A 19,533-nucleotide genomic window follows, 5' to 3' on the forward strand; every position below is an offset into this window, starting at 1 on the left:
CACACATTGATTAATATATAAAACATTTGAATTAAGAGTAAATTAAATGAAAACAGAAATCACAAATAGGAGTCATAAAATTACCAAAAATCAAATCAAGTTTATTTGTATAGCAGTTCAAAGTGATTTCCATCATCATAAGGTCACCAATTCTGAAGCAAACAATACAAATCACATCTTGTCAAATGCTATCATCAAAATCATTAATATGCATCAAATATATTGATCAAACTTCCAGTTATTATTAATTAAATGAACTCTAAACTGGTGGATTTTAAGCCTTGATTTAAAGGCTTTTTCACGTTCTTTCGAGATATGTGGTGAATGGAAGCTGAATGCTGCTTCTTCATGTTTGGTTCTATTAGAAGGATTCTTCTTATTATTATTAATGATTAAATTATTAATAACTCCAACAGTCTTTGGGCGAGAAGCAGGGTAGCCTACAACAGGAGCTGCTCGATAGTCAAGACAGAGACTCGCAGCTCAGACATTCATGCTACACTCATGCTTCAGGGAAATTTCAAAGTATTAATTCATGTTTCAAAATACAACAGATATTTAATACATATTTAAAAAACAAACATAAGACTGGAAAACATTTCTGTTAGCTCCTAAGTCCAGGCTGAAAATAAAAGGTAACATATAAATGATAGTAGAACAACATGTGAGACTGAAGCCATGAATTAGATTTATTTATTTATTGGTACCTAAAAACCCAGTTTTCACATTTCTAAAGTTTCTTAGGCCTGTCGTCCTAACTTACATTTTGCACTGTATAACAGTTCAAAAACACGCTGAGATCTGTTTCCGCACTGTCTCAGTGAAGCTAAATTTAATTGTGGTGTCACAAATTTAGAACGCTGAAGTTCTCGAAATGTTTCTTTTGTGGTTTGATTTTAGCTCTCTGATATAATTACAATGCTGGACACCATCTCATACATAACCTTAGTGCCTTGTTTATTTACATTTGAACTTCACTTTTTACTTTCTTTTTTCCAGGGAAGAGAAAGATGTTACAAAAAGCAACTAAGAGCAATAATCAGATGCAGAAGTTACATTTTATTGCTGACCTTTTATAATTCACATGTAGTTTCATGTTATTTTTGGATAAATTATCCCTTTCCATTTGCAGTGAAGCTATATACTCTTGTAACCATAAGTGCAGGGCTCTGTCTGAAAATGTGAACAATAAACAGAAATAGGAGATGTTTTTTTTTTTTAAATTAGGTGGTTTTCTGGCATAGAACTGGATCTGAAATTTTCTGTAGAGTTGAGTCTATTCTTGAAAGCATTCACCATGACTGTCTGACTGGGTTCAGCCTTTGTTTGGGTTTTGTTGGAAGTTTTACTCATCAGATTCAAAATGTCAACAACAAAGAAAATAAATTTGGTCACTTTATTAAATAAGAACCCAGGGAACGTCAAGGCTTTATCCTATGATACGCTAACAATGGCTGTAAAAGCCATTCTGCTCTTCACTTTTGGGTACAACAGAGTGACAAATCAGGACAAAAGGATGTTTGAAAGCTGATTTCATGGCAGCAACCAGCCATGACCTCTCTTTAGATGACCTCAGTGCTGATCCAAGATCCGATCAGAGAGATGCCAGACGCTTGTTGATGGCTGCAAAAGTATATTTGGTTTCTCTGGACACTTAGCACAATGTTAGAAGTGATGTGTGTATAATTTGGACCCTGTTTGGTTTAGAGAATAATTGCTTGAAAATGTCATTACGCTTTTTCGAGCCTTTGCATCGTCATTTTTCATGTGTATTTTTATTGCGGTGTACGGTTTCCGCAGATCAACTTGTTGGACTTTGACATTTTGGTCAACCTACACTTGTTCAGTTCTTCAGTCAAAGTCTTTTGTCTTCTGGTTGTCTCAAAGAATCGTCATTACAGAAGCTGCTGCCGTTGCATGATCTTTGAAAAGTTGAAAGAGAAGAGTTAAAATGTACAACTAAAAACCCCAAATTAAAATGAAACTCATGCAGATGGCGACTATTTTTAGGTAAAGGTGTCAAACCATTAATGGGACTTTCCACATTTGGAGGTCTTAAAGTCACAGAAACCTTGTTGGGTAACACTTTATTTGAAGAGGTGTGCATAAGACTGACATAACACTGTCACAAACATGAACGAGTCTTTATGAATGTTTATGACAGTTGTCATGAAGTGTCATTCGGTAAATAATGAAACTTTTAATGCAAAGTTGCTTTAAAAGTTCCATTAAAAGTCCATTAAAAGTCCCAACTTTGCGCGATTTTGTAAATTATGATAATTTAATGCAAAGTTGGAAGTTTTAATGGATTTTTAATGGAACTTTTAAAGCAACTTTGCATTAAAAGTTTCATTATTTACCGAATGACACTTCATGACAACTGTCATAAACATTCATAAAGACTTCTTTATGTTCATGACAGATGTCATGTCAGTCTTATGCACACCGCTTCCTTCAAATAAAGTATTACCCAAACCTGTAGGGCACATTGATAATCATCTTAAATTGACGTTGTACTCCTCTAAATACTCTTTACCCACTCATTCCTAAGCAATTTTCTATCAAATCTAAGATTTAAACGTTCACATTAACTTAGGAAGTTGTCAGAAATAATCAAACAAAAAAAACAAAGGATGGAAAGCAAACAAAAAAAAAAAAAAAAAAAATAAAAAAAAAAAAAAAATGTGAAAGAAAGAAGAATCTAGCTAGCTACCCACTAATTTAGCACACTGCTACTTTCTCTTCCTCGGTCACATATGCATGCAGTCTACATGCAATGTGTATTTCTGAAGATGCTCCCTGAGATTCTCAGGTTTATCTTGCCTCTTTCTCCTTTGATGCTCTTGGAGTCTAAAAAAAGCTTGTGGCTTTCTGCAAAGCATACATCCTGTGACAGCCCTCTGAGAAAAAAATAAAACACAGACGAGCCTCCTGCATGCCATCAGAGTGTGCAAACAGAAACATGCATCGCACCCTGTAGAGTCGTCTAGCTAGCGAAACAATCAGTTTAAAGAGTTGCTAATTTAATTTTAAAACAGTTTCCACCATGGGGAATTGTGACAATCGGACACAAGTAGAAGGTAAGTGTTGAAAGAAGGAACACGAGTGATCAGGAAATACAAAAGTTGAATGTAAAATTTAGTTTAAAAATGCCAAACTTGAGATATTTTGTAATTGTGCAAAGAATTTAAGAGTCATAACTTTATTTTTAGGGAATTTAATACTACTCTCACAGAATAGTAGACATTACGCTTCGCAGCAGGTATAGAAGTTACGTTTTCAACGGATGCTACTTTATTCTGCTTTATTTTAGAAAGTACATTACTATCTCTATTGTTTTATTAGCTTCATAGTTTAATTGTTTGTTCAATGTTTCACACTTATTCAGCGCTACCAAAATCTTAAATAGCTCAAACAGGAAATTTTACCAACTGCGTATTGTGAAATATGGTAAACTTTGAGCAAAATACGCAACCACCTGCCAGCATTTTTTATTGTGCAACTCTTAGATCAAAGTTGTCAGATGTCTCTGTCTGTTTCACATTGTTCAGTTTGTTTGTAGGTTTATTTAGTTAAATGAAATACATTAGGGTTTTTTTGATACAACAAAGTTTTTTGAAAATAAATTGTTTAAAATGAAAAGTATTTACTATGAATTGTGGCACAGCAGATAAAAAGTTATTTTTTTATTGCTTACAGAAACAACTGACATATACATCTTAAGATATATTACTAGTTTTCTGCAGTTGCTTGTAAAATTTGTTTACTATTTGTATTGGAACGATGTTATTGGTGAATTATAGGGCAAGTCAAAACACGTTTTTCCAAGAAGGCAGACAATAAAGCAGGAAGTATGAGTGTCAGTGATTATATTACTAAACTCTGGGCTTTTTTTTATTTTTCGAAAACATATACGTTCCATAAGAGAAGAAACACAAAGATTGAAATAAAATCAATCCTATTTTTAACCTGAACAATTATATAACTATCCCAAGAAAGAGGATGAATAAAACAGACTGATAAGTTGCACATTTCATTTTATAAATACACACCACGCAGCTCATTCTAGGATAGACTTTAAAGTTATGTTTTTTTACTCTGGGGACGTTTCACAGAAATCTTCGGTTCTAATAATAACTTGCTTTTAGCTCTAACAAGGTCTAGACTGCTGTGTGGAGCAGCTGCAGCTCCTGAACTCTGGACCAAGACAGTTTTCAGCCATCAGTGTTTTTAGATCACAGACGAGAATTCGCTGACTTTCAATGCAGCATGAGATTTTGTATTTTTATGTTGTTTAATAATTCACTTGTTTTATTTTGCATAGTTAGGGTTCACCAATGCAGCAGTCGCTTTCGTGTGTTTTAGTAACGTTGAACTTGCAAAATAGGAAAAAGAAAAATATGAGATATAGATCAAAATAGACGCAGCAACTCTTGATTGCTGTTTGTTTGTGGTCACACAGTTGATCACAAAGGTTGCTAAATGCCCCTCTCACCAACACACACCACTCTCAAGCAATGGTGATATTTTCCACTGAAGGAAGGTCTTGTCTGTAATGAAGCATATGATTCAATGAGGTTTTGTAAAGCACAAGTACAAGTGTTTAAAATCATAGCAAACCTTTTATCACGGTGAAAAAAACAGTTACCTTACAAAAACTTCAACACACCTACACTATACCAACTTTTATTCTGATGCTTTGGAAACTATAACGTATCTCGTCACAATTATAACAAGTACAGCGCTGAGTTAAGCTTTCAATGACATCGTAGTGTGACCTAAACCTAAATGTAGCTGTTTATTGCTCAGTGGTCATAAATTAGAGGAAGATGTGCGCAATTAAACACTCTTTTCCATTTCCTTTTTTGTCACAATGTGTAGCAAAATGAGGACATAATTGTTTTTTTATATATATATTTATCATAATAACAGTGATAATAATGATATCCTTTTTTGTTCAATCCTACAGTTTTAATTAATTTTAAAAATATATAATTTATCTGGATTTTTTTTTTCCCACATCAATGACAAAAATGCCATGTATGTCATTGACTGAGTTCATGGTAGCTTATTGACATGATAGTCAAGTTTAAAAGTCTTTATTGACATGACAGGAATTAATCCGTTCTACTATTTTCTGATGAATTTTCTTGAACTTCTTGAGTTTGAAAGGCTTCCTGGCCATCACCCTAATCTTTAGGAGGTTCAGGATGGGACTCTGGGCTGCATCACTCAAAAACATTCATGTTACTTTCAGTCAGAAGAAATATGTTGGTAAAATGTATCACTTTAAACCTGAGTCTGCCAGGGATCATTTTCAGCTCAGCTACATTAATAAATCAACTTTTTATTTTTTATATATTGTGAATTTATTTTTTCTTGCGTGCACGACGTTTTTGCCTTTCATGTAATTTCACCTTAAAAAGTGGCTATTTTATTGTTTTCTATTCTGTATAATTGCATTTAAACTATTTATATGTACTATTTAAAGGGCTTTCAGTGAAGATATTCAGAATAGCAATGATTCTTTTATGCAAGAATCCCTGTTTGTATTATTATTTTTCCACTAAGGGACTTAATGTCATCCATTCTTTGTATCAAAAGCTCTTAGCTCTGCAAGATTCATGAGCTCCCCTGCATGCACTGCTGTTTTGAGATCTCTATTTATGGCTTTGATGAGATTTAGGTCGTAGTGATACCTCCAGATCTTTTCTGCTAAGGCCCTCTGCTGCGTATTTCATGGTACATTTAGTAATCAGTGTTATGGTTACATTTATTCAGAGGAGTTTTCTACAGAAAATGGTGTGTTTGAAGGGAACAAACCCAACACTGACTACTGACAACTTACCTTCTGTCTTATTTAGGTCTGACGCTGTGTAAAGTAATCTTTAAATTTAAATTTGATGACTCTCATAACAAACGTCATGCTATTACAAAATCAGGAGAAAAAAAAAAATCAAAAGACGGTTCATGTTCTCGTCAGTTACGCTTTAACACATATCTAAGTAAATCCAACTCACGACAGTAGGATAAGTTCAAGCTTCTGCGTAAAATAGTTTAATAACTGTCATCTAACGTAGCGGTGCTGTAAAACAAATGTCAGGGCAGTAAATAACCCAACCCCTTCAGAATTGGTTTTTCAGGCAGGAAAGAAATTCAGCATGCTCCGCTGAATTCGTTTTCCCGCAACATCTAAAAAAAAAGTTGTTTGCACATCCATGCTTTTGCAAAGGTTTCTGCGAAACCACATCTTCTTCTGCTGACGACTGAGCAGAACTGTGATGTAAATCATTTTGTCAGGATGCAGCGTGCATGACTCTAATACTTAGTTTGCCACAATTTTGTTTCTTTCAGTTCAGTATTTATTCATCTGTACCCCGAGACGAGACTCGCCTCTAAATGTTTAAATGGATTTTTAAATTTGGCTGCAAATTTAGTTTAAAATTTGAATGTGGATAAATTGTTAACGCAAAAGCAATTGCTTATTTTATCAATGACTGTGAAGGCGTGTTTGTTTTGTTTGTGTTTTAAATTAAATATTTCCTCTCAAAACAATGCCATTGTTTCTAAAATAGGCACAGGGTTGACGGTGTGGTGGATTTGTGGTAAGCACTGACTCCCCACTGAGCAGGCTGGGCATTTCCTTGTAAACTTTGCGTCCTGCCTCTATATCATACAAAGTTGAGGTGCCAGCTGTCATAACAAGTGGGGTAAACACAACAAATAACTAAATATATATTCAGAATACATGTACAGATGGAAGATTTTGCTCCTCAATAGCTAATTGTTGGTTCTTCATGTCAGAGGAAACAATCAGTGTGGAATGTTTCTGCTGCAAATTCACATGAAAGGAATTAAGTATGGAAATTTAGCATGTCATTCCTTATAGTTGTGCTTTTATTTTTTTCACAGACCCTGATTGGTTGAAATCAAATGCCCACGTCGTTGTCTATGTCCTCGGTACCACTCTGGCACTATCACTATTGTTTAACATGGCATGCTGCTTGTCAAAGATCTGCTCAGGTAATTATCATGTTTTCTTTCATACATCAAAGGAAAAGTGGTATTTTTTTTATGGAGAATAAATGATTATTTATGTTGCGACAGGGAAAGGAAGATGTCAGTGCAGGAAGAGACGAAGGTATGTAACTTATGTTTAGATTATGTAATTTATGTTTAGATTATGTAATTTATGTTTAGATTATGTAACTTATGTTTAGATTAAGTCAAGCTCTTTCCTTTGACTAAACAAGAAGAAACTCATGGACCTTTTTCATCCTTTTCTCTAAAATTTAAGTCGGAGTTCCAGACAAATGGAAGACAATCCAATTTATGGGAATCTTAGCTACATGGATGCAAGTAGGTACTCCGTGTGCAGCTGTGTGTATTCACATGTTGGCAGAAATATTTTAAATAAATTGTAATGTTGTCAACAGGTGTAGCTGTGTACACAGATCCCGCTCCTCTTCACTCCTCACTGAGCTCTTCATCTTTAAGGATTGCACACAGGATCCATCCTGACTCACAGGTAGAGCCTTTACAGGTTCTGAATAAAGTATTTATCTACCAAATACTGAAATTATTTTTATTTTTTGTGTCCTTCCAGTCCAAAAGTCAGGAATGCTACGCCAACCTGACCCTGAAGGCTCCCAGGCCACAGTCTGGGCGCATCTCTCCACAGATCCTGGTCTCAGATATTGTGCATTTAGAGGAGGCAGAGGAAACCGGAGAGGCAGAGACGGAGGAACCTGTTACCATAGATGATGCTGTCTCCACCATGTCGGATCTGTACGCCTCCGTGCAAACCCAGCGAGCCAAAATAGTCGACACTGCGGACGGTGAAGAAGGCTACGCAAACCATCTCTGAGACGATCTGTTGACGCTCAGAGGAGGATGGAGGACGTTTTAAAAGCTTCACCTGCCACCACAGGAGGGCGCTATTTGTCACCACATTGAACTGACAGCCTGCTTGCAGCAGTGAAGGACATCACTCAAAGTGTTATTCAGCCCCAGTTATACTCAGGACACGAAAACAGGTCATTACCATTCAGTCTAGTATAATTAAATTAGAATGCATTTTAATTCAAGGTACAAATTCTGAAAAATAAAAAATAACCACCTAATGAAACCAACAGGATAACTTGAAGCAAACTGAGAACTACTAAATGGATCTATTATATCTGTACATGTATTAATGTACTAATTTTAGTTTGAGTGCAACTTTTCACTCCTTTATGTTCATTACTTGTAGGAATGTTCTATGGGAATGATGCCTATAAATACAAATTCTTTGAATACTTTTGTTAAATTGCTGGTTAAATAAAATACGTTTCATACTGAATGATTTGTTTAGACCATTTAAAAGTGTGACAGAGCAAGCAATGGCAACAATGGGAATCTGGACCAGAGAAAGCTTTTTAAGTTCTTCTGCTTTCTTAAAAATGTCAGGTGAACTCAAATCAAATTGGTTCATTTTTAAAGTGTGCATTACTTTATCGACAGTGCAGAAACTCATTAGATGTTGTTGCAGGTTTATAAAACTTTTAGGTAACACTTTATTTGAAGGGGGGTGAATAAGACTGCCATGACACTGTCATAAACATGACATGACACCTGTCATGAACATGAAAAAGCCTTCATGGATATTTATGACTGTTGTCATAAAGCGTCATTCGGTAAATTATGACACTTTTAATACAAAGTTGACATTATTCAAAATGTCTTTGTTATGACAACTTGACAGTAACCAAGAAATCATTACTGATATGAATTTGTTATAAAAGTATTACTGATTGCACTTTAAAAATTAGATAACTTTATGTTATTAAAGGTAAAGTTTAAACAGTAATGAGGCAGTGATAGTGGATGAGCTCAGGCCTAAGAATGTGTGGAGTACGGCTCTGTGCTGGTCGTCACCATTAAATGTGAGAGCAGAGTTAAATGAAGGCCAAAACACCCAAAGAAAAAGCGTTCCCATCACAGACAGGATGTCGGAGTTATATCTCGTGGTCTCTTTGGGGTGTCCTTTATTCAAACTTGGGCGCTAGAGGACAAAAGTTACCCCCAGCCCAAAGTAAGAGGCAAACAGATGAATAAGAATACTGCCTCCTGCGTCATTGATCCGTAGATATTTCAGTACAGCCCACTCGGTGACGGCAAAGATAGGAATCTCCAGCAAAGCCATGACCAGGAGCTGAACAGGGCCGGTCTTCCCAAGCACAGCTCCAAATGAGATGAGGACCACAGCACAGGCAAATTCTGCGTTTATGAGATTGATAAGTCCCAAGTGGATTTTACCGTCAGAGTAAAACTGGAAGTACCCTTGAATCAGGATGGCCCACTGGATGGCTAAGGTGGCTGTGAGGAAGTTGAACACCATCCCACTGAAGCCGTAGAAGCGAAAGAAGGCCAGCAGGCAACCGAAGCCCAGGAAGATCATCACCTGAATATCAGCAAAGTACGGGTAGTCCCGATACATTGAGTTCTCCATCGGGTCGGTCTCGTTGTTTTGCAGCTTCGCATTGGAGTTATCGTCATAGGTGACAAAGATGCCGTAGAGTGCGATCATTACAACCTCCAGCACCAACACGAAGGTTGGCAAACGCAGCTTCAAGCTTGTTGATGCACTCATGATGATGAAGGAGTTGAGATGAGAGACATGCTCCTCCAGTTACTCTAGCACCCCTTATATACAATTTCTTTCCCTGAGATAAGAGCAGCTAATGGCATTGGTGCATTATACTCCTCATATAAGGCCGGCCAGAGTCTTTAACAGAGCAGCATGTCAGATGAATGAACTTCAATCCTTCAGACTCTTTACGATTACCTTATCTCTCCTTCAGTTTTTTATTTGACTGTTCCAAACAGCTACACAGTAATCATATATCTGTACATCGTTCTTCAAACAGTGAACTTCAATTTACTTCTAATTCCTAGAATTTTGATTATTTTTTGAGTGAAAACCAGATAGCATTTTGAGTCTAAATCTGAAATCAAAAATGAGTTTCACAAAGCAAAGACAGTGATTTCAAATTGTTATTCGACTCCTGGTCAAACTCTAATAGAATTTGCTATTCTGTTATTAGCAAGCACTCCAATTTTGGTTTATTAGACGACAGAATGTCTGGTATAAAATCTGGGATAGTAAAAACACATTGAATTTATAGCTCAATTAATTTGCTCAGTTATTCTTCAGATGTGAAGATGGATATATATACAACAATATAAAATATTCCATTATCTATATTACCACTATTATTTACACATTGCATTACATTATTCAAAAGCTAAGATCTAAGTTGAACACATTTAAAAATGTACATTTTCATAGTTAGGCTTTTTTATATTTTGTTGTGTATAGGGTAAACAAAAGATTCTTTTTAATATTTTATTGAGTATTGAACCTTCAGGACATCGTCCTTAATTTCTCCCATATTTGGTGGCGATACATCATTTACGAAATCTGTTTTGTTGTGAGTGTAGTCTATGTTCTACTTGAATTGTTAATAAACTTTATTTTTAAAAAAGACCACTGTCTCTACATAACTGTAACTTTTTCTCAGCTCATGATGGCACATATTTACTTCCAAATAACGTTATATGGTTTGCTTCACCGTAAATATCAACCGAATGGTTTTTGTTGTTAGCAGTAACACATTTCAACCAGCGGGTGTCGGTAGTACATTTAATTTCTGCTTTACCCTCCCCCATTAAACTTAAAGAAGAAGAATTGAGGCTTGTCCCGTGATGCATTGCTCTGCCAACGTATGCAAACAGGAACATGGCCACCGGTTTTTAACGTAGGTACTTTTTATTAGTCTCCTCTGTGAGCCTCACGCAGCCCGTGACAGCCCGTGAATCTGCCACGGAAGAAAACCCCACGGTATAGTCCAGCCGCGTAGCGTCCACACTCTGAAAGCAGCGTCCCGGTTGTTGTTCATCAGTCCCAGTCAGGTAAGGACTATGTTAGCTCAATGTTAGCTCAATGTTAGCACACAAAAAAAACCCTCCAGCCAGCAAAAATATTATTGGGTTGACGTGCGTTTGGAAATCAGGATTTTAAATGTTACGTGATAAATCAAACTTTAACCCGAAAACAAAAGAGATGAGTTAAAGTGATGTAGTTTTGTTTCACTAAAAAAAAAAAAGAAAAAAGCCTTGACACGACTACACCAGAGCACAAGCCAATAAAATGACAGTGATTTTCACGTCATGTTGCAAACATGACTGAAAATGTTTAACATTTTCTCACCACCAAACTGACTTGTCTGGAAACACTGGATTTTACAGAAGTGTTTATGATGAAAGCCTCAAACAACTGTGTTAAAATGAGAAGCCACATTATTGATGTCTTTACACGGACACTTATTAATTTGTGTTTTGGATGATGGTTAAATCAGAAACTGACAGCTGTTTGTTTTTGTGTATCTGTTTCTTCATACTTTTTCATTGAGATGCACAAACGAAGCTGTTTTTGGTTGATACCAGTTTCTGGTTTTCTTTTTTGAGGTCTATATTTAAAAACAGAAAGTAAATAAAGAAAAAATATATGGATTAAAACAAGAGCCAGGCTGAAACGATTTATTTTTATTCACTTTTAAAATCATCAACTTTCTTCAAATGTAGTTTTAAAGATGGGGGCTGTGATAGAAGATTGAAGCTCATCATGAGTTGTTAGTTTCTCTTTACATAAACTAAAAGCACATAGGATTCATTGGCTAGACAATTAGTACTTTAAGACAAATAAAAACAGGTTAAAATAATTTCTGAAATGCGGACGTTATAACAATTCCACAAAATAAATGTTATCTTTTTTTGGTGCAATTTTAATATTATTACTGACTCAAACATATGCTGTTTGTCCTATTTAGTTTTAAACTAATTTAGGTAAAATTAACCCTTTGAAATAATTCCAATAAGAACATGCATATACAAGCAATGCAATTAAAGGAAAAACCAGAGCCAAAATCCAATGAAAAGAGTAAAATGTACCTGGAAATAATATTATATAAAATATGCTAACAGAAAAAAAACAAGAAATAACAAATGTTAACAATAATTTTCCAAATTTCCTGGTTTTTATTGGTTATTGTCTCAGCTAGTTTTTATCATTTTGTTTCTGTTAGTCTTGTCATTAATTAAAATACTTTAAAGAAACACACTTTTCCAAACCAATAACATCAGCAGAGACTGTTTATCACCCTACTCTCTCAGAAGATGGGGATGCAACAAAATGTGTGTCATTTTTTAAGAATTAGAACTAGATTAGAATTAACATAAGTGCATGAAAGCTCAATATGTAACCATGTTTTTATTTTTTCACCATATTCATGCTTTTGATGGTCACTGGTTTTGTCTACTTCACTTTAGGCATAATGTTATAGCATGTTCATTCAATTGTTTTCAGCTGTATGCAGTATGGAGACAACGATTTGTTGATTGTGTAGCAAACAAATTTGAAAATCACATTAGTGGCACTTGCTATACTTGCCAAAAAAAATAAAATCTTTTCACAAGGAACATGAAACAACTTACTCTTTTACTCTCATCCTGTCACCTTGAGGGACCGGACTGACATTGTGGTTTTCATCCTGCAAAGCAAAGACTGAGTCATCATCACATGTGGCACTTGAGTCCTTCCAAATATTTATTTCCCCTTTAACTTTTTCTGGCAAGTGGATTTGGTTGCACTTTTCTTTTTGACTGAAAATGATCAAGACATGTGAGGCATAGAGAATGAAATACCCAGTAGTAATAAATATTACTGATAACTTGCTTAAATTTATTTCTGCTTCAAATATAACCCCATTTAGATCAAAGTAATGTGGAAATTCTGCAAACTGCAGTGTTTTTTTTTTAGAAAAAGATCTTTATTGTGTAAATGAAAGAAGACTGTAAACATGCTCATATAAAGATGGAAGAAACAGCAGCTTTGTGTAACAACATTGTTTATAGATTTCCTCACCATTTATGACAGGTAAAAGGGAAAATCACCCTGATTACAAAATAGTATTTCTGCTAGCACACTGTGTACGTTAAGAGTTCCCCATACCACAGTGAAACAATAGACTAAAACAATAACTCTACAACTGGATAATTATTTTTTATATTTGTGCATATAAAAGTTATTTACAAGGGATTGGGCAGTACAACTAGGAAGAAAGATCTATGATATTGCTCCTGAATAAACTGGAGGAGCATTAAATATTTAAAATATTGTGTAATTTCCAAGATTGATAATTTAATAAGACTCACCATTTGTCCTCATTTATTTCTGTGCATCCACATTTGAGTTTGAAATATTGCATCAGTAACTGCAGAATGAAATATCCTCATTTTATCACTAAGAGTCAGAAAAGCAGAAAGTTCCTGAACTTATAAAGCAACCAGACGTGCAACAACATGCTGTTTTTATCTGAGAGAAAAAATAGAGCCTACAATGTGTGGAAATTTAACATTTTCTTATGTGCAGCACATTGACAACTGTCAATTCACAGAAACAATGTTCTGTTGGAGTGACCTGCTACCTGAGGGTGGTTCTCGTTTTTTCCGAGCCTCGCTGTGACTCTTCCTGGACATGCCAGCGAGCTGTCAACTTGCTTCCTCCTCTTCCTGAAATAGATCTAGAGGCAGTCTGTACCGCTGCAGGTCCTAAAAGAGCCGAAACTCTCCAAACTGCTTTCGTGCCCTGAGGACATTAGGAACCTGTATTCCCTTACAGCCGCTCCTAGTTTCTGACTCGTTCTCATAGAACTACCAGGTTAGGAAGGTGCATCCTGTGTTCAGATCTGCAGCTAGAAAACTAGTTATTTCCTGGATATCTTTTGGATCAGAACTGTGATGTAATTTATGCCAATTCACCTCTAATGAATTCACTGCAGTCTATGTGAAAAAAGCACCTTGACTTTTCAGTTTTAAATTTAAACTTCATTCTACGGCTAATAAATATTCACTTGTGATAATGAATCTTTTGTTGAGAATGACTATTGATTTGAAATGATTATTGATAAATTAGTTATTGCAATAGGCGTAAGTGCATCCCAATATATAATATATTAATTTGACTGTTTTTTTCAATAACAAACCTACATTTAACTTCTCAGAAAATTAGAATAGAGCATAAGCAATTTAACGAAACAAATCCAAAATGTTGGTCTAACAACAAAGGAGTTCATAGATTGTACAGAGATTGGCTGCTGTTAACGAAGCTCTGGATGTTTTAATAGCATTAGCTTTTAGCTGGCTTTGGATATATACTCTTCTAACTCTTGGGAGGATGAGAAATATTCTTTGAGTTTTAGGCCAGTTTGCTGGCTAATCAAGCACAGTGACACCATCATCGTTAAAGCAAGTATTGGTACCAAATCATCCTGGATAATAAAACCAGGATCTCCATAAAGCTTGCCAGCAGAGGGAAGGATGAAGTGCTCTAAAATAATAAACGGCTGTATTGATTGTGGACTTCAGAAAACACAGCGGAGCAACACTAGCACATAATATGACACCACAAATAATCACTGACTCCTGGTTGGAGTTCTTTCTGCTGCTTGTGAACTTTTTTTCATCACAATTTTTCCTTCCACTCAACTTTGCATTAATCAGATTGTTTTGTGAATAACCAGCTTCCCCAGCAATAATATTTGGGATTACTGATCTTCTGGAGAGAGTTGATGTGTCTATTGGACAACTGTCAATTCAATTGTCTTTCTCGTGATTGCGTTGGTTTTCAGTTCTGGTTCTCAGGACCTACTGTCCTTATGTTTCTACCGTTCTATTGAACTGCTGATATAAATTACCTTTCAATTATATTCTAATTTATAAATATAAACCTGTACCATCACATTGCTTATGTGCAACTTCAGTATGCATCAACTGTACGTCAGTGGTAATGACAATGACTAAAGTACTGAGGCAGTAGTTCAAACTTGATATGACTTATTGTACTAAAGATCTGGTCAAACTTTGTTTCAGTGTCATCATGGCGAGTCCAAGGACCAGAAGAGTTCTGAAGGAAGTGAGAACCCAAGATGAAAATAATGTAAGTCGTCACACATCGGCGTATTTGTGCGATTTGATTTCATCCAAGAAAAGACATCTAATTTTACCGTACTGAAAACTTTACAACGAAGCTTGTCTTTGTGTTGTAGAGAAGGCGTTTGATGGTCCTTTCATCAGTGCCTAAATAAGCCAGAAGTAATTTTTGATGGTCATTGTTCTTCCAGTGGACATTTGGTTGGCTGTCATCTTTGGCAGACATTTTCCTGTCTTATAACTTTTGTAAAAAAACAAAACAAAAACAACCAAGCAAAAATACTTTTATTGCACCTAATCTGTATTCTGAAATACAGACTAGACTGTCAGTATTTTTATTTTGTGAAAATTTAGATTGGGGGAAAAAAAAGCTGATGCACCACCATGCAGCATTTTTTTTTAAATTGTAGCTCTCTGACATTTTCTAATGTTTTCTTTGCAGCTTTGTTTTGAGTGTGGGGCTTTTAACCCTCAGTGGGTTAGTGTCACATATGGCATTTGGATCTGCCTGGAGTGCTCTGGGAAGCACAGAGGCCTGGGAGTGCACCTCAGGTAAGAGGGGTGGAGTACATCATGCTTTTGTTAAATCGAGAAATATAATATTTTAAAATCTGCCTGGCTCATGTCGGATCATTAGGGATTTTCCTGATGTTTCAGAGCATATTGCTATAGCCTTTGATTCGTCCCCTCTCTTCAGCTTTGTGCGCTCGGTCACCATGGACAAGTGGAAAGATATTGAACTGGAGAAAATGAAAGCTGGTGGAAATGGGAAGTTCCGCCTGTTTCTAGAACTCCAAGACGATTATGACCCAAACTGGACCTTACAGGAGAAGTACAACAGCAAAGCTGCTGCTCTCTTCAGAGACAAGGTGAGCGGCACAAAACCAACGTTTTATAACTAAAACTTTTCATTTGGCCTGGAAAGGACACAGCATCCTATTGCACTTTTTTTTTCTAGTCTTGGACTTCAATTTTTAAACAGAAATTATGTTACTAAATATTTATTTGTTGGAAATGAAACAGCTTTGTAAATTGTCTTGCAAAATCATTCCCACTCCTTTAACTTTTTAACACTTTATGAAATTACTACCACAAAATGTGACGTGTGACTGGATTGTAGATGATTAACCAAAGAAAATAAGATTTCTGTTCTGCATTTTAATTAGGCCCCTTTTAATAGGATTCCTTTAAATAAAATAAAGTACAAATACTTTTTGGACAACTGCCTAAGTTATGGGGAATTTTAAAGTATTCAATTTGATTGAGTTCTTTTGCTAAAAAGAAGGATGTCTCTATGTAAGTCTCTATGTATGAAACTGGTTGAGTCATTTCCAAAATACTTGCCTCTTTAATTGTAGCAAAACATGATTCTATGTCATGTTGACTCAATGGAGCTGAATTCAATACAATGCACAGTAAAAATTGCATGTTTATTTTTTAAATTTAAAATATTCATGGTAACCACTCCACATCTGTCACTTTGTTTAGATTTGTCACATAAAATCCCACTAAACTACAATAAAGTAGTTACCGTTTTGATGTAAAAACATTTTGCAAGCCATAATAAATTAATTAAATGAGTACACTTTTGTCTTGTGGCCGAAAGAATTCAGTCTTGACTGACTTTTCTAGGTAGCAACATTAGCTGAGGGGAAGGAGTGGTCCATTGATACGTCCCCGGCCAGAAACTGGACTCCTCCTCAACCCAAGTCAGGCCTTTCTTCGTCTCACCGGTAATTTGGACAATTTGAACACATTAATGCTGGTTGTTATTGAATCAGAGCAGCCATTAAATGTGCTGGTGTATGCTATTTAAATCCAGATCTGGGGGATCTGGACAGAATCCAGTCAGTTCTGGTGACAAAGCATTCGAGGATTGGTTGAGTGACGACGTCAACTCTTATCAAAGGTAAGATTTTTCCTGTCTCATTTCATCCTGGTTTGTTGTGCACATCAGGTTATGTGTTGGTAATTTTGTGTAACATGCCTTTACTGTTCCTCAGTGGGGGAGGCTACAGTGGGAACCAAGAGAATCGATATGTTGGTTTTGGCAACACTGTAACCCCAGAGAAGAAGGATGAGGACTTCTTGAACAATGCAATGTCTTCAATTTATTCAGTGAGTCTTTGTATATTTAACTTTTTCTTTTGTTTTGCTAGAGATTACTTATTACGCTTCTGTTGTTATTTAATATTATTTTTTTGTGTTTTGCAGGGCTGGAGCAGTTTTACTGTTGGTGCCACCAAATTTGCTTCAATTGCCAAAGATAACGTAATTTAAAATGTTTCACATAAAGCTGGAGTTTAAACGCATCTCCCTTTGAAGACTTGTGAAACTCATTATCTTGTTTCTTTTTATGCACTTATGCAGACAACAAAACTGGCAAACCAAGCAACTTTAAAGGTAAGAGTAGCATCTCAAGTAGCCTGGTAAAGCCAAAGATTTCTTTGTGCTTTTCAGTCGATTTTATTGAAATATTCCTTCCAGCTTGAGATTGATGGCATGGACATGCAGTACTTTACTGGCTATTTATTATGCAGTGTATGTGGAACATGTTAGGCTGTGATAACTGTGTTATTACTAATATCTCTCTGCCCTCCTTGGACGTAGTTGAGGGGCTATAAAGCTCCCCCTGAACCGGTAAAGCAGTTTATAGCTGCATGCTCGTTTTTGCACATCATTTATTTAAGGCTGCCGCATTTTTTTAAATTTATTTTTTAAGCAAATTTTAAATAGAAAACCATTGTGCAAAATGTTGCTGAATTACGTGTTAATGTGCTTCTGCTTGTTAACACTAAGAGTTGCTTGTGTTGGTGCCTTGAGTTTATGTCCTGATGCAGGAGGTCTATTGGGACATAAACGGTAATATTAAATAAGGATTGCAAATAATTCCCACCCTTATTATGGATATGAGCCACTGTTCACTCACTTCCATACATAATGGGTTATCCATTTATGCATGACTTCTTATTGTCTTTTACAACCATTACAAGAGATGTAAGATGTAAAGATGTGCTCTGGCATGTGAAAACATTTCTTTATAGCCCCCAGGATTATCATGTTACTCTGCAGTGCATTCAGTGCAGTGCTGGGCGCATTGTACATATAATAATAATAATAATAATAATTAATAATAAATTATTGTCCAGTGTTACGGGCCCAAAGTGTCAGAATCATATAAATACTTTGCAAAAATAATTATTTATGGGGTTAATTTCTATTTCTATTGTCACCTTTCCCCAAAAATAAATATTATTGATATTAACTCTCTGTAGCTTCCATCTCAGCCTTGTCTATCTCACTTACTGATATTGATGGGTAAGGCTGGCAAACTGAAATAAATTGATGATATGCTGCAACATGACTGTTAACTAATAACTGAAATAATTATGTCTTTTGGATGTGTAACGGATACAAAGCTGAGTAGACAGTCTTTACAGTTGATCAACTACGCATTAAATAAATTACAATGTTTACTTACACGTTTTCTGATTTTTAGAGTGGTTTTATTTGTTGAATTGTGGCACTTTTAGCCATTGAAAGCCCTAAAAAACATGATGGGGAGGAAAAAGATCTTTTATCATTATCATGTCAGAACCACTGGGAACCAAAGTCTCCTACATAATAAAAATTAGCTAAAGATTCTAAGGTAAATTTAAAAAAAAGAGATAAATCATAGAAAAGGGTATAATGTAAAGTAGCTTAGAAAGTGAGTGGATTCTTAGCTTTAGAAATACGTTCTATAAAACGTTTTACTTCTCAGAATATATTTGATTACATGTCTACCTTAAATGCCAGCCTGTGTTTGATGAGGGACAGAGATGAATCGGTATGCAGTAAGCAGTGCTGCCTTTAAAAAGCAAGCTGATGTAAGCTTTTTTTTTCCCCTTTGTGCCATTACTCCCTCTAGAGCTTTTTCAGTGTCATTGTGAATGCTCGGTGTTTACATGCAGCTGAAGGACAAGCAGCTCAGTATGTTGCGCTAATGTGGATCTTTAATTATGTTTTTATTCAAGCGAACTCTCCTCTCTTGACTTCCAACTAGGCCACAGAGTTAGGACAGACAATAAATGAGAATGTTATCAAACCTACCCACGAGAAGGTAATGCTGATGTTCAGAGTCGCTGCTTTGGTGGTGGGTTGCAGTGCTTTTTAGACAAAAACGGCTTCAGATGTGAATGTGCTCTTTCCGCCACTGCTCGTCTCTGCCAGTTTTTCTGCTCGATGCCAGCTTACACTAAACGACAAAATCTGTGGACTTTAGTATAAAAATGCATCTTCTGCCAGTATCTGTGGATGTCTGCAAAACTGTCTATGCAGTCACATTTTGAGTGCTTTGAATTGTTTAAGAGTAAAATTTTGGAACTGTCTTATTTTAAGCTTCTTAGAGTAAAATTTATATTTCTCAAGTACAATCAAGTACAGTATTTTCCGCACTATAAGGCGCACCTAAAAACCTTCAATTTACATCAAAAGCCGACAGTGCGCCTTATACTCCGATGC

The 19,533-nt window shown here is 35.8% G+C and overlaps 2 protein-coding genes and 1 long non-coding RNA gene across 10 annotated transcripts in view; 1 reads left to right on the top strand and 2 right to left on the bottom strand.

Moving 5' to 3' along the window:
* Positions 1 to 6,003: 6,003 nt before the first annotated feature.
* LOC107837228 (uncharacterized) overlaps positions 6,004 to 19,533 on the bottom strand; it is a 14,741-nt gene continuing 1,211 nt past the window's right edge. The window contains exons 2-3 of the long non-coding RNA XR_001663237.1: positions 17,956 to 17,958; positions 6,004 to 6,015 (exon numbers count right to left, since the gene is read on the bottom strand). This is a non-coding gene — a long non-coding RNA (uncharacterized LOC107837228). The remainder of the gene's footprint in view (positions 6,016 to 17,955; positions 17,959 to 19,533) is intronic.
* Positions 8,786 to 10,518, bottom strand: LOC103144309 (ammonium transporter Rh type B-like). Its single transcript, XM_007561224.2, has one exon. The coding sequence runs from the start codon at positions 9,629 to 9,631 to the stop codon at positions 9,044 to 9,046; it is 588 nt and encodes a 195-aa protein (XP_007561286.2). The 5' UTR covers positions 9,632 to 10,518; the 3' UTR covers positions 8,786 to 9,043.
* The window catches only part of arfgap1 (ADP-ribosylation factor GTPase activating protein 1), a 14,257-nt gene continuing 5,458 nt past the window's right edge, over positions 10,735 to 19,533 (top strand). For 2 of the 8 annotated variants that reach the window (XM_016675975.1, XM_016675977.1), the window contains exons 1-11: positions 10,736 to 10,953; positions 14,971 to 15,037; positions 15,473 to 15,582; positions 15,728 to 15,899; positions 16,663 to 16,763; positions 16,853 to 16,939; positions 17,034 to 17,148; positions 17,245 to 17,301; positions 17,401 to 17,433; positions 17,641 to 17,670; positions 19,076 to 19,132. In XM_016675975.1, the coding sequence (XP_016531461.1) occupies positions 14,978 to 15,037; positions 15,473 to 15,582; positions 15,728 to 15,899; positions 16,663 to 16,763; positions 16,853 to 16,939; positions 17,034 to 17,148; positions 17,245 to 17,301; positions 17,401 to 17,433; positions 17,641 to 17,670; positions 19,076 to 19,132 (822 nt within the window). In that variant the 5' untranslated portion in view covers positions 10,736 to 10,953; positions 14,971 to 14,977. Of the gene's footprint in view, positions 10,954 to 14,967; positions 15,038 to 15,472; positions 15,583 to 15,727; positions 15,900 to 16,662; positions 16,764 to 16,852; positions 16,940 to 17,033; positions 17,149 to 17,244; positions 17,302 to 17,400; positions 17,434 to 17,640; positions 17,671 to 19,075; positions 19,133 to 19,533 lie in introns of all 8 variants that reach the window. The other 6 variants (XM_016675976.1, XM_007561226.2, XM_016675979.1 and 3 more) reach the window with 6 other exon arrangements.

This window comes from Poecilia formosa, unplaced genomic scaffold, assembly GCF_000485575.1.
Source record: "Poecilia formosa unplaced genomic scaffold, Poecilia_formosa-5.1.2 Scaffold124, whole genome shotgun sequence".
Taxonomy (NCBI): domain Eukaryota; kingdom Metazoa; phylum Chordata; class Actinopteri; order Cyprinodontiformes; family Poeciliidae; genus Poecilia; species Poecilia formosa.